The following is a 14,560-nucleotide window of genomic DNA, read 5'->3' as shown; positions in this document are numbered from 1 at the left end:
TCTTACCATGTTAGTGGCCAGGGCTTCCTGGATGACTCCCAATGACAGTGATGCCACCTGCTCCTCCTCCAGGTTTTGTTCAACTTCCCTGATGGACTGCAACAAGCTCTCCAGGCTTTCCTGGACACTCTGAGATCGGGCAATTGCCTTCTGCAGCAGAGCAGAGCGCTCAGCCAGGCTACTTGAGAGGCTTTGGAAGCGGCTGAGTATGGAATCTGGAAAATCAAGGCCATGGGAAGAGAGTGGAGACTATTTTCGTGTGGTGTTTTTAAAAACAGTGTATTTAAATCACACGTGTTAATTACAATAAAAACAGACATGAAGACAAACAGAAGGAATAAGCTTAAAGTGCGTTTGTATTTGAGCCAAATTCACAAAGCATTATTTATTTAGCACCTACTAAGTGCCAGAAATTGTGCTGGATGCTGAGGACTGAAGATAGTTAAGCCCCTGGCTTCTACAAACTTAAGACTATAAAAGTGAGCATAGGCAGAAAAGGGCACATCACAACCAACCATAAAAATAAAATTGTAAGAGCTATACTAATGCTAAGAATAATGTACTAGAGAAGCCTGAAAGAAGAATGATTCTTTCTTATCTTTTGTTTCTTTTGGGGGTTGGAGGTGATGGCCAGGACTTTACAAAGGAAGTAACTTCTCAGGTACACCTAGAAGCTTGAGCAAGATTTCATCACACATGCTAATAAGCACTCAATAACAGCAGCTAAGCCATAGGGAAAACTTCAGGGGTAACGTCAGGAAGAAATGACTTCTTCACTTGGGAAAGGAAAGAAGCAGGGCGTGGCTAGAAGGCAGAATGCCTGGAGAGAGGGGTTGAAACCAGATCACAAAGGCCTTCAATGGTACAAGAACAAAGTTCATTCGAGGGTAAGCTCTTGCTGCGTCCTCAGCCGCTAGCCCGCGCTGCAGATACTTGTACGGTACAGCGTGACGTCTTACAGAAGACATCTGGTAGGTAGGACTAAGTGAGCGGCGTGCACTGAGAATCAAGGGAGCATTCTTGTAATTGCTGCTTCATACCTGTAGTTTCTTGAACATGCTTGCGGTCTGGGGCTGGCTCGCCTTCAATTTCCATGAGGTCATGAGCCACTTTTTGGAGCTTTTCTACAGCTACTTGGTGCTCAGCTAATTCCTCCTGCAACTGCTGCTTGTCCATGAAAAAGGCCAAAAGTAAAACGTCTGAGTAATCAAAGCTGGTTCTAGGAACCAAGAGCTACTTAGCATAGTGCTACTAGAGCTACAAACAATACTTCTGTTTATCCGGACCCATAGATGTTAGAATTAAGTGTTTAGGAATCAGATCTTGTCCAAGGCTTCCCAACCACCGCCGTTTATCCGGACCCACAGATGTTAGAATTAAGTGTTTAGGAACCAGATCTTGTCCAAGGCTTCCCAACCACCGCCTTTAAACTATGCGAGTATTTGCTTTATTTTGGGGTACTCTACCCCAGGCGACAGAAGGGCCTGTGTCCCGGCCTACCTTTGTTGTTGCAAGCTGCTGTTGCAGAACCCCAGGGTCTGAGGCAATAGTATCTGAGAGCAGCTTCTCCACATTGGCCTCACAAGCCTGAATCCAGGACTGCAGGCAGTCGGTACAGCTCTGGAACTGCTGGTACTGGCCTAGGATCATGTTTAGGTGAGAGCCCAATCGTGTACACTGTGCCACAGAAAAAAGGGAGAGCAGGCTTAGGCAAGGTCCGGCTGAAGGCTGGGGCTTCCTAGGCATAGTCCAAAGAAAAGCCTGGTCTTGCTACAGGATCTCACTCTAACCACAGTGAAGGGTGGCACCGAGGCCTCCAGGGACAGATGAGTAGCAGAAATCTTCTGCAAGTGGGGCCCTTGTTGTTTGATCCATACTATTCACCCCAACTTTATGTTATATACCCGCTCAGACTAAGTGAGTGGTAGGACAAGCCACCAAAGAAATACACATCAGGTTGCAAGCTAAGGGAGGGAGGGACTGGGAGGTACAGAGTTCCTTCTGGCTAGGTTAGAGATGCTGGCAAAGTACACAGACAGGTAATAGAACTGACTGGATTCTACAGCTTGGGAGCTAACAGGAGTTCTCTCATAGGCAGGAAGGCAAGGATGTACCCTAGATGCTCTGTGCAGGAATAAAGACTGTGCATGTGGTTGCACTGTCCCCTGTACTGTGTCTCTTGGGAGCCCACGTCTGCTAGTCAGGATACAGGACACAGCTGGGATTAGGCATCAGCCCACGGGCCTCCACGTTTTGCATTTTTGCAGAGCTTGTAAAGACATTCTGCCTGTGGTCAATACACAATTCAGCTCCCTCACTGTGTCCTCAGGTTCTTATCCTCAGCCCTAGAAACCACCCCCAGTTGTATGAGCGCTCCCACCACCGTCTCCCCAGAGGCTGGCGGGACCCTCTCGGTACCTTTGAATGGAGTGCAGTGTATCTTTCTGTTGCATCCTTCAGCTTGCCCTTCACTAAGGCCCCAGTGCCTAATGGTTCTCTGCCTTCCTCAAAGCTGTTTTCTGTGTCCAAGACCTTCTGGCCTGAGATAGTCACAAATCGCAAGTCTCCTTTGTGGGAAATGACATCCTCCGAGAAGCTCCCCTGCCGCTTTAGCAGGGAGGGAAGGGCTTCGGGGCAGCTGCCTCCCTTATGCATGTCCTCCAGCTCTCTCTCGGACCGCTCCAGCCAGTTCTCAAACTCCTGATGGTCCTGCAGAAACTTCTGCAGCTCGTCCCGTAGTGTCTGCGCCTGCCTCAGCTCTGCTTCCGACTGGGCCAGGGAAGCTGCATACTGCCCCTTCAGCTCTCCCAGCTTGTCCTGCAGCACCTGGCGCTCCTCAGGCGTGAGACTGTGGCCGTGCTGGTCCAGGAAGGCCTGAGCTGACTGGGTGGCCAGGATGAAATTTTGCTGCTGAGACAGCAATTCTTGATGACGGGCCTGGCAAAAAATTCCCCAAAACAAAGGGCAATCAGTAGGGATACCACAAAAATTCGCTTATGTCTACAGCTGGAATTAGAGATCTCAACAGACCACTTTTCCAGCTGTTCAAAAATCACCAGTATCTCTTACTCTCTAAGTATTAGGCCATATACTAGTCCTGGCTGTACGGACACATACAGGATCTTATGGTTTTCAAAGAGACTTCACATGTATTATCTCAACTGATTTGAGGCACAATCTGCAAAGAGTGTCTGATTTCGGCTCAGGTCATGATCTCAGGGTCTGGGACTCCACACTCAGCAGGGAGTCTATTGGATGTTCTCTCCCCCTCTCCCTCTGCCCCTCCCCCACCTGGTGTGCAAGCTCTCTCCCGACCCCACCTCAAATAAATAAATAAAATTTTAAATAAAATAAAACAAAATGTTCTTCCTGAGTCTAACAGACAACAGTGGGAGTTCAGTCAGTGTTCTTGCCTGTTTAGACTGTATGTGACTTCCTAGATCAGGACAATAGCCTAATTTTTTCCAGAACATTGTCCAGTTTCAACCTGTATCAGCAACCTGATAGCGCCAGCTTCCAACATCATCTCAGGGAAGCTAGGGTGACAAATGTTTCCTTCTCAAATAGCTAGTAAGGGGCAGTACCATCGCTTGTCTGTATACCCCCCAGGTGTCCCCATTCTCATCCACCACTAGTAAGGCAGTCTCCCTCCTAGGATGGAGATGCTCCTTGGTCAGGCTGACTACTGCCAGCAGTCCTGTGACAGCAGGACCATCTCTGCTCTGTGCTGTATGACTGCCACAGCTTTGGGGGACACCCTACGATGGATCTCCAAGCATAGCAGCAGCAGGCAAGAGGCAAAAATCCTATTAATACAAAATAAAGCAATGACTCACACAGGCCATTCAATAGAAGCATTCTAGCTGAGTCAAATTTCTTTGCTATAAAGGTGTCACTACTAAAATAGGTGATCCATGTGTTTTTTAAGTTCCCTAAACATATTGTTTTTCAATCAAGCAATAAAATATGCCTGCATATGCCAGTTAATATCCTAGGAGATGGTTCATCTGGCTGGTTTGCTGGTTTATCTCCAATGCCTGACATATAGCAGGTGCCTAATATTTGCTGAATAATGAATACATGGGCAAAGATAAATAGTGAGTAAGGAATAGTTTCTTGGGGCCACAGGCAACATTAAAAGGCTTAATTAAGGATATCGAATTTTCGGAAGATCACTTAGTTGTGTACAAGGGATGGTAGAAGGCACAAGGCAAGGAGACCAGTTGAAGCTGTCATAACAACTCAAATGGAAGCTGACAGTAGTACGAACCACAATCATAGCTCAGTGGAAAGAGAGAAGTGGGGATGACTCTGAAAGAGATCTAAGAAGCAGGGGATTTGATGACTGATTCGATACAGAAGAGCGAGGAAAAGGGAAGGAGCCCTGGATGATGTCTAGTTCTGGCAATGAAGCGGGAGTAGAGGAAGGAGAATGGGTCTGATGGGGAGGCAGGGGGGTGGAGGATGCTATAGGAAATAGGAGCTCCATTTTTTTTTGAGGCTGAGCTGCTCATGGTTCTAAGTTACAAACAGCCAGATGGATTTATGTACTGGTTTGAAGCTCCGCACAGGCATTTAGGCTGGAGGCACAAACATGGAATTCTCTAGTACAGGCGGTAACTGAAGAGTGGATAAAACTACCCAAGGGAATTATATTCTGAAAGACGAGAAGAGGCGGAGGCTGCCACCTGGAAGCACACTGGTGTCTCACAAACTGGCCAGAGGAAAGGAAAAAGGATTACCGAGGCAGAGTGGTACTTTGGAAACCAAAGGAGAGAGTATTTCAACAGTGTCAAAGCTGCTGAGGTACCAAAGAGGGCGTGAACTGAGATGTACTTACTGTGCTTACTGGATTTAGGGGCAAGGAGGTTATGGTGGCTTGCCAGGGCAGCAGAGAGGCGCCCAGCAGAGTGAGGACAAGCTAACATTCTCACCTTCATCTTCTCACATTGCTTGTCCAGTTCCTCTGGGGCTTGGCTTGCCCCCTTGTGGGCATCAGTGGTATCAAAGGCTTCTTTCCCCAGGCTAGCTCCTGACAGCTGCTCCATCTGTCCTCCAGACAATCCCACAGAAGTCACCCACTCCAGGAGAGCATCAATCTTACTCCTGTTCTCTGCCAGTTCCTTTGCTGCTTTACTCTGAAAGCCACAGAAGGACTCTAGTGAGAAGGCCTTAGATACTCAGCTAGACAAGCAAAGGTTAAGAATAAAGGTGAGACTTTTATGCTAAAGAAGAGAAGCTCTAAGACTGTGTATAAAACGGTCTCTGTATCCACAAAAAAGAATGAGCATATTTCAAATCTGCTGAAAAACAATTACTTAAAACAATCTCTAGATTTTGTCATATCTCACTGCTTTAAAAAAAGGGGGGGCAACCCTCTTAGGTCCCCTCCCTCCTCCAGAGCTTTGTTATTGCTCAATAAATGTTACTTTGCTGCCCCCCCCCAAAAAGTACATGAGGTGTGGGGGTAGCAAAATCCAGGATTTAAAAGGGCTTTAAGAAATGACTTAGTCCTGGCAGCCCAGCAAGGCTTTATGGAATCCTTCACAGGTGTACAGAAGCGATGCCCTGGCTTGGTAGGGTCAGAAACAGTACAGTCACACTCGATTACCAGCTACCCTTCCCTACGGGACATGCAGACTTCTCCCATCCTTTTCCTGCCAGACAGAATATTGAGTTCTAAAACTTGCCTTTCGAATTCCATTTTCTGACTGCTCCCGTATTGTTATTAATTAAACAGGTTATGCCAAGTGATAGCCTCATATATTTCCGAATTCCCCTTCAGGTAATTTATTTCTCTTTTCCATACTTTCTACCTCTCCCATTTGTGTCAGAGTCCACGGCCAGACAAAGGATTCTAATTCAATCTGCCAGTGCCGAGGGGGGTGCAGAAAACCATTTGAGACTTTACCTTCTAGGTTTATCCCAGTGCCACAATTCCCGCTGATCTACAGGGGCAGCTTGGGGACAGCTTGTGGCACGCTAAGACTCCCCAGATATTTCCCCCTCGTGCTCTTGGATTATCAATCTAGATTCATGTTTGAAATATGCCATTTGCTTTTTCCTCCCCAAAGTACTACCCTTCTTCACTGAGTTCTTTCCAAGATTTTCCGATTAGAGTCCTGAGTACACAGATAGCAAGAAATATTTTTTCTTTGGGGGGTGGGGTGGGTGATATGAACTTCCTACCAACTATTCCTGATTTAAAGTCCTTCAGGTTGTTTCTTACCAAAATAAATACTAACTCACAGACCAGCTCCTGAAGTAGCCCCTTTTCGTGATTGTAGGCTCTCTGTAAGGCAGTTTCCCCTTATTACCTTTTCCTCATTTGCCAGGTACGAAAATTTTCTTTTTTGAAAAATACCAAGCATCAAAGAAGTCTGGTTACCTTTTCAGTCTCCTGCTGTACGGCTGAGGTCACCACTTCCTCCAGCTCCTTCTGGGCCACTCGCGTCCGTTCCTGGAGAGCCTCATACTGCTCCTTCGCCTGATGAAGCTTCTTCCGAAGAGCTGTCAACTCATGGGGGCTCAGCTTGGCCTGGTTCTCTTCCAGGAACCCTTCGATGTCTTTGACCACACTGGCAAATGAGGCAGCCCGATTCTGAATGTCGTCCTGTAAATCCTTAACACATGAACACAGGGAGGGCAGAGACATCAGTGTTACTTCTTCTGAGACTGCTAACAGCACACAGATTGAACAGCCAGGATGACACACACCTGCACCAGATGTGTGTCCCTGACTGTAATCTGCTTAAGGTTTAGGCCTAAACCAATGCAAATAAGAATTTCTAAGATATTTTTTCACTTAAGAAATATTCTAACACTTAATTTTCTTTTCTCTTTTTTGAAGTTTTTTTTTTTAATTTTTTATTTTATTTTTTTTAAATTTGAGAGTGAGAGAGAGAGAGAGAGAGCGCGCAAGTGAGGTGAGGGGCAGGGGGAGAAGCAGGCTCTCTGCTGAGCAGGGGGCCCGAAGCGGGGCTTAATCCTGGGACTCTGGGATGGGATCATGACCTGAGCCAAAGGCAGATGCTTAACTGACTGAGCCATCCAGGCGTCCCTCTAATACTTAATTTTCTGAGCAAAATTTAAATTTCTAAGCAAATACTTAGTGAAGACGAAAAAGGAGACTGCCCACAAACATGATGTTTATTTTGTAATGAGTTGTCCTCAAAGAGATCACTCTTCTATACAGAGGAGTTGACAATAGGATTCTAGCTGACTTGAGGGTTGGTTGGTCCCTCATACTCTCTTGGGTAACTTCTTAGCCTTTTTTTTTTTTAAAGATTTTATTTATTTATTTGTCAGAGAGAGAGTGGGAGAGAGAGAGAGCACAAGCAGGGGGACCGGCAGGCATCAGGAGAAGCAGGCTCTCCACCAAGCTAAGAGTCCAATGTGGGACTTGATCCTACGACCCTGGGATCATGGCCTGAGCAGAAGGCAGATGCTTAACCGACTGAGCCACCCAGGTGTCCACCCTCCCCTCCACCGCCTTTTTTAAAGTAATCTCTATACCCACCATGGGGCTGGAGCTCACAACTCTAGGATCAAAAGTCACATGCTCTACTGACCGACCCAGCCAGGCATCCGTGGTACCACTCCTTATCCTTCATGCAGCTTACAAGGCCCAGCGTGATATGGGTCCCACCTCATCATTCACTAACCTTCCTTTTGTTCTTTGCAGTCCAACTCCGCCCTCCGCCCCTTCATGTGTCAACCCCTGCATGCTCTTCAGTTCTCAGTTTAAGTGACATTTCTTCAAAGTAATCTTTTCTAACATCCTAGACAGGATTGGGTCTGACTGTTAAACATTCTCGGGTAACCTTTCCTTTATACATATAAAAGTTAATGATTTATTTTAGAGAGTGAGAGAGCAAGCAAGCAAGCAGGGGGAGGGGCAGAGGGAGAGAGAGAATCCTGAAGCAGATTTCCCGCTGAGTGCAGAGCCCGACATGGGGCTCAATCCCAGGACCCTAAGATCAGGACCTGAGCTGAAATCAAGAGTCAACTGCTTAACCAACTGAGCCACCCAGGTCCCCCTATACATATAACAGTTAATAATTACATGTTCATTTTTGTGCTTATCTGTGTCATGCTGTCTCTCCCACTAGACTCTAAGCTTCATGAGAATGGGCATGTTTACCCTTACGTTGCCAGCATGAAGCACTGTGCCTGGCACATAGTGGGCCTTTATAAAGATTTGCTGAAGGAATGAAAAAAGTGAATTAACTCACACTGACCTTCAAGTCACTCTGGTTCTTCTGCAAAGCAGAGAGATCCTGCTGGGTGGTTCTACCTTGGTGGCCTGCCAATGTGCTTTCTGCCTGTCCTAGCCAGTTGCAAAGATCCTCCAGTTTCTGGTGACAGGTATTTTGTTGTTTCTGCAGCGTCTAATTAAAATGCAAAGGGGCCAAGGGATGATTAGTAATTCTCATTTTACAAATACAAGATAACTCCCTGAAATGTAAAACAGAAAGGTTATATCTTAAGGATGGAAGAGTTGGTAGGAGACTAGAACAGGAAAAAGCACAGAAGTCATATTCAGAAAGCTCCCCTCATTTGGACAGTCTGTTGATCTGGGTCAATAGTTTGGGTTATATTCTGGGGTAATTTCAGGTGAGAATGCTCTCAGGTTTTGGTTGGGAGTTCCTCTGCCAGGCTGCTGTTATTAGCCCTGGAAATGGAGAACAGAGAGCCCAGATGCCTCAAATCCATAAATGATAATGGTGATAATAATAAATTAGTGGTTATGATCAATTCCTCCACCAGAACTAAAGGATATGCTAATACTAAGCTAAAATACAGAAATTAGAAGGACTAGATTAGGAGGGGGAAAAAATCAAGAATCTGGATAATTCATAAGCTAATCGAGCTTCTTAATAATTGAGCTGACTTTATAAATCAAACGTCTCACAAATGCAGATACCCATTAAATGGAATGATTACATTCCAGGCATGAGGGGCTTGGTTATTTTGAGAAGGAAACTGCCCAAGAATAGCAGGACTAGCTCAGTCCTTCAGGTGTCTACAAGTGATATCAGAGACAAAAGCCAGGCCCACGGGGAGGAAGGGAATATGTTTCTGTGCCTGATCCTTTCTCCAAATCTCATCTCGGCTGCATGACACTGAAGCACCTAATTGAGCCATTGAGCATGATGTGTTCTCCTGACCATACTTCTAGAACCATTGTCCACCAGTTTCTACCTTCTGATGGTGTTTTAGTCACCTGCACTTACAAACAGGTGCCCACATTGGCCCTCTCTCCCCCTCTTTAGGACAAATAGAAGGGCACTGGAAGAGAACTCCTAAGAGCTCTTCAGCTGTAAAACGGGATCTTCATGGGTTAGGATGGGTGCAGACTGAATCTGAAAAAAGCAAAGCAAACAAGTTAACACACAGACATACACATGCATTCAGGGCAAATATAGAGAGAAGCAGAGCATTTCTGACAATAACAAGGTTAATAAACATTGTGGAATTAATTATGTGCTCAGAGAGAATGTTCACATGCAGTTCTACCACCTGCTGCAGCTCAGGGGCCTACCCTGGGTTGTGTCTTAAAGTGGCTCAGACCAATGCCACTTCATTAATTATCCACAGACTACACCATGCTATATACATTCCCAAGCGAGGATACTGCAAATTTTCAGATTTGTAAAGTAACCTAAAGAGTTACATCAGTATTTTATTTCAATTTCAATTTCAATACAGTTGGAACGACAAGCAATAATGGGGGACATACGGAATTGACTAAGCTAATTTCCGCTGAGCCTAACTCAAAAGCTCCATTCAGCTTTACACAATATTTAATAAAGGCAACCCTGAGACAGATTGCTGGTGATAATGACATTCTAATATCATCTTGTTGAACTCCAACTTACTACTCAAACCGCAAAAATGCCTAAGCATCATTCTCAGTATTCTTAGAGTATGACGTTACCATCAATGGAATTCTGTTGCGTTTTGCAAGAAGAGGGTTGTGATAGACAGTGGTAGGATGGTTTCCATAAGTGAATGAGCACTGGGCATCACAGTGTGAAGGAAGGTGCTAGAAACTAATCATGATTTAAAAAGTGCTAAAAAATTAATACGATTCTGACAAAAATTTCGTTGTCGGCTGTGTGAAGGCGGTCAAGGAATATTACTGTTAATCATGTGAAAAGCCCCAGAATAAATCTCATTTCAGAACCATTCTTCTCAAGAGCTCAGAGTACCTAACCGTTCCTAATGGCCGTGAAAAGAATACTGAGGGAGAAAGGAGGAGAAAAAAGGGCGAGGGATGTGACTTTTGTTTGGAAGTCAGACATGCTGAGACACAGTGAAGGTCGAGTCTCACTAAAAGGAAAATACTTGCACATGCACACACACATAAACACACACATTCTCTCACACGCACACGTAAAACCAAAAACATGGCAAGAAATACAGCCAGAACAGCTGCCTCCTAAACCAGAACCAAACTGGCCTGGAGGACATGAAATTTCAAAAATTGTCAATGCAGGCTCCTAGAATCATGACAGATGGAGTCTGGCCAGAAATCTCAAGGACAGAGAGGATACCCCAAAAAACAAATAGAGCCCAGCCGCTGGTTCAGTCTGACCTTGACCTGGGCTGCCTGCTCCATTTGTTGAAAATGGCCCTGCAAGGTATCCATCTGAGCTGTGGTCTGTTCCACAAGGTCCTGGAAGGACCTCTGCAGTTCATTCAGAAGCCTCAGCAGCTGCCGATTCTGCTGAGGGGATAGGTCCTGGGCGTGCTCCGAGATAAAGAACTGAATATCAAAAGCAAGAGCATCCAGCTGAGATTTCCTTCCAGCCATGGGCTGCTTCAAATCCTAAGGAAGGAAACGAAAAAAATAAAACTTAGAATTCTCTATCAAAGCAGAAGCTGTTGGTTTTAATCAAAGAGTCAACATAAATAAAGGTGGGTTAATTTGCTATATTTTTATCATCGATAACTAATCATTTCTAGTGCCAAACCAGCACAGGAAATCTCTCTCACTTCTGGTCTCCCCAAACTCCTCATATATTACAATTAGGTTTTCTTTACTGGATCTTGATCTCCAAATGCAGTAAATTTTTAATTATTTATGTTAATAGAATTATACTTCTGCTAATCCCAGGTTATATGTAAAAAAAATTTTTTTTAACATTTAGAAAATGTATCATGAATTTCTGGACTGAGATAGGTCGGCCTAATTGTATTTTCTTAGTTTCAAATATCTATTTGTATTTGTCCAGGAGTGAGTTACTGGAAGGCCAGAAGTGGGGAAGCACTCAATTTATTTGTGGTTCACTAATACATGATTTTTAGAGTAAATAATGTGGCCTACATATTTTAAGGGTGTAAAAGATTACAGTCAGACTTTCTTATATAACAGTTATATATATATATATATATATATACACACACACACACACACACACCCCTACCTAAACACTAGAATTTATCTGTTTTCAGACAATTAAAAGTATGCAATTTTTCCATAAACATTTAGTGGTCATCAGCTATGTAACACTGAATGCAGTAAAAACAATTAAGATATCTACATCTGTATCTCTTTGAAACTGAGGGTAGTCAGCAATCCTGCAGAGCAGACAGAAAGGGCTTCTTGAATATTTACCATCAAGCTAAGTGTCTCTTTTCATCTGTGATGAATGGATTTAGGAAACTGTCATTAGGAAAACAAGACTTAGGACTGTGGCTGTCTTCCCATTAGGGCATTCATTTAAGTTATAACTAGGGGACGAAACCATGCATGAGATGCTCTGTGTGTTTATATCATATACTTTGTCAAGGAATTTTTTTCAATACTCTGTTAGTGAGCAGATCAAGTCTGCAGCTCACTCGCCTAATGAGAGATTTGGAAGAAAAGGCATGAACAAAGATGGCAGGTCAACTCTTGCGAGATAAGAAGAGATGGGTTACATACAAAAAGCCTGACTATGGACAAACTATGTCTGCTTCTCCTAAGACTAGGGGAAAAGAAGAGGATACAACAGTTCCTCTGACTTTAGAAAGAATTTAAGGAGTGTGCTATCCATAGCAGAGGGCGGATAAACCAGTGTGAGTAATATCTGATATTATCTTAAGTATAACCAAAACAAAGAACGATGTCGGGAGGAAAAAAAACCCACCTCAGCTCATGAGTATCTCAGTGTCTATTTTTCTCTCACTGACTCATAAGAAGAATCAATTAATTTAAAGCTTAAGAAGAAAAAAAGCATCTCCCAGATCAGCGGTTGGCAATCAATAGTCCCCAGGCCAAATCTGCCTGCCACCTGTTTTTGTAAATAAAGTTCTATTGTAACACATCCATGAACATTCACTTATGTACTGTCCACAGCTGCTTTCATGTTGAAACAGCAAAGATGAATGGCTGCTACAGAAATGGTCCGTTTGTGTACGACCTTCAAGGCCTAAAATATTTACTATCTGGCCCTTTACAGAAAGTTTGCCAAGCCATGCTCTCAATCATGGATCAACAAGCCTCCTGAAATTGGTGTGTGTGAAATTAGAGACAGAGGATGGATACTAGATGCCCAGTTACAAAGACAAGATGAAGCTGATAGTAGGTCATTCTGTAGACTCTCAGAGAAGAGCTGAAAGGAGAAATAATCATAACCACTGAAGCTCTAAGGGTATGATAACCTAAAAAACTAAACATGGCAGACTTTATTTCTAAAATGGAAAATCAGTTTTTCTGAGAAAGAGAAGTACAGATTCCAGTTTCCCTTGCAGGAAAATAAAACTGAGGCAACTCTGAGGACAATGAATACACACTTGAGAATGGGTGGAGAGCCTACCTCAAACTGCTGGAGACAGTGTTTCAGGCTGTCAGTGTTGGTTTCATCGTTATATTCTTTGCTGCTCAGAAGAAGATTGGTACTGCCAACCCAGGCTCTCAGATCTTGAAGTCGGCCTTCTAGCTGTTCGTGCTGACTTAACACTCTAGTCTAAGAAACAAATGGCAAATTAGATGATGAAAATCTTCAAGTCCGCCCAGACTTTGTGAGCCTTCGTGAATAAAAACAAGAAGCAACCTTTTTTACTTCCACAGCACTCTGGAGGTGGAGTAGTCTGGAACTCCAGGTGTCACTCACAGAGCTGAGGGACTTTTGAAGATTCTTGGCATCTTTCTCTAGAGCCTTCAACAGTTGAGCAGGGACTTCTTGAGGCTGGCTGATGATAATCTGATTCACACATTCTAATTCCTGATTCACCAAGGTGGACAGATCCTTTAGCTCCCTGTCTAATACCTGGGGGGATAAAGTGGAGTTACCTCCAAAATCAAGACTAGAATTCTTGGGGCGCCTGGGTGGCTCAGCGGTTGAGCGTCTGCCTTCGGCTCAGGGCATGATCCCGGCGTTGTGGGATCGAGCCCCACATCAGGCTCCTCTGCTGAGAGCCTGCTTCTTCCTCTCCCACTCCCCCTGCTGTGTTCCCTCTCTCACTGGCTGTCTCTCTCTGTCAAATAAATAAAATCTTTTAAAAAAAAAATAAAATAAAAGGCCTATTTAAAAAAAAAAAAAAGACTAGAATTCTTGCTACTTAAGAATCAGCTGTGGGGGCGCCTGGGTGGCACAGCGGTTAAGCGTCTGCCTTCAGCTCAGGGCGTGATCCCAGCGATCTGGGATCGAGCCCCACATCAGGCTCCTCCGCTGTGAGCTTGCTTCTTCCTCTTCCACTCCCCCTGCTTGTGTTCCCTCTCTCACTGGCTGTCTCTCTCTCTGTCAAATAAATAAATAAAATCTTTAAAAAAAAAAAAAAGAATCAGCTGTGAACACAGTTTCCTGTCACCTCATGCTGACACCTGCTTTACAGCTTATGAAATGTTTTTATGTATGTTCATTCGCTTGTTTCGTTCTCACAATTCTTGAACCACTAATCCTCGAGGTAGGCAGAATAGACATTATTATTCTGGATTTACTGAAGCAATGCGTCAGCATTTGAAAATGTTATTTTTTATTTTATTTTATTTTATTTTTGTCTGAGGTCACCCACCTCGGCATTGGAGCAAGGACCTGGATTCAGGTTTCCTGACTCAGTATAGTGCACCTTTCAATACAACTTGCTGCCTCTTTCAAGAGTGTCATTATACATTATATAACGTGACACAAAATAAGTCAAACAAAAGAACGACTCTTCCTGGGTTCCTGGGTGGCTCAGTCAGTTAAGTGTCTGATTTCAGCTCAGGTCATGATCTCAGGGTCCTGGGATCAAGCCCTGTGTTGGGCTCTGTACTCAGTGGGGAGTCTGCTTCTCCCTCTCCCTCTGCCCCTCCCCCTGCTCATATGCTAATAAATAAATAAAATCTTAAAAAAAAAAAAAAGACTTTTCTACTCCAAATTCCAAGGGGGCAGAAGGAAAAAATAGAAAAATATCCCAACCCAGCCTTCCCAACTCAGCTAGTCTACAATATTCTGAGCCTCAGCAAAGGAGCCAGAAATAAGCAGTGGGGAAGATGGCAGTTCTGGACATCATCTTCACCTGCCCTTCCGCTGCCCTACCCAAGGCCACACTCCAGATATTGAGAGAACTGCTTAGCCTCTACAGTCTG

At 44.3% G+C, this 14,560-nt stretch overlaps 1 protein-coding gene across 23 annotated transcripts in view; it reads right to left on the bottom strand.

Moving 5' to 3' along the window:
* MACF1 (microtubule actin crosslinking factor 1) overlaps positions 1–14,560 on the bottom strand; it is a 332,081-nt gene that overhangs the window by 102,002 nt on the left and 215,519 nt on the right. For 17 of the 23 annotated variants that reach the window (XM_034649704.1, XM_034649743.1, XM_034649718.1 and 14 more), the window contains 10 exons: positions 13,044–13,259; positions 12,807–12,956; positions 10,601–10,834; positions 8,241–8,390; positions 6,389–6,622; positions 4,935–5,138; positions 2,419–2,937; positions 1,501–1,677; positions 1,041–1,164; positions 7–215 (listed from right to left, as the gene is read on the bottom strand). In XM_034649704.1, the coding sequence (XP_034505595.1) occupies positions 7–215; positions 1,041–1,164; positions 1,501–1,677; positions 2,419–2,937; positions 4,935–5,138; positions 6,389–6,622; positions 8,241–8,390; positions 10,601–10,834; positions 12,807–12,956; positions 13,044–13,259 (2,217 nt within the window). The remainder of the gene's footprint in view (positions 1–6; positions 216–1,040; positions 1,165–1,500; positions 1,678–2,418; positions 2,938–4,934; positions 5,139–6,388; positions 6,623–8,240; positions 8,391–10,600; positions 10,835–12,806; positions 12,957–13,043; positions 13,260–14,560) is intronic. The other 6 variants (XM_034649789.1, XM_034649795.1, XM_034649813.1 and 3 more) reach the window with 2 other exon arrangements.

This window comes from Ailuropoda melanoleuca, chromosome 2, assembly GCF_002007445.2.
Source record: "Ailuropoda melanoleuca isolate Jingjing chromosome 2, ASM200744v2, whole genome shotgun sequence".
NCBI classification, from domain to species: Eukaryota; Metazoa; Chordata; class Mammalia; order Carnivora; family Ursidae; genus Ailuropoda; species Ailuropoda melanoleuca.
Note: the sequence above shows the minus strand (reverse complement) of the source record. Positions and strands in the feature narration are given on the sequence as shown.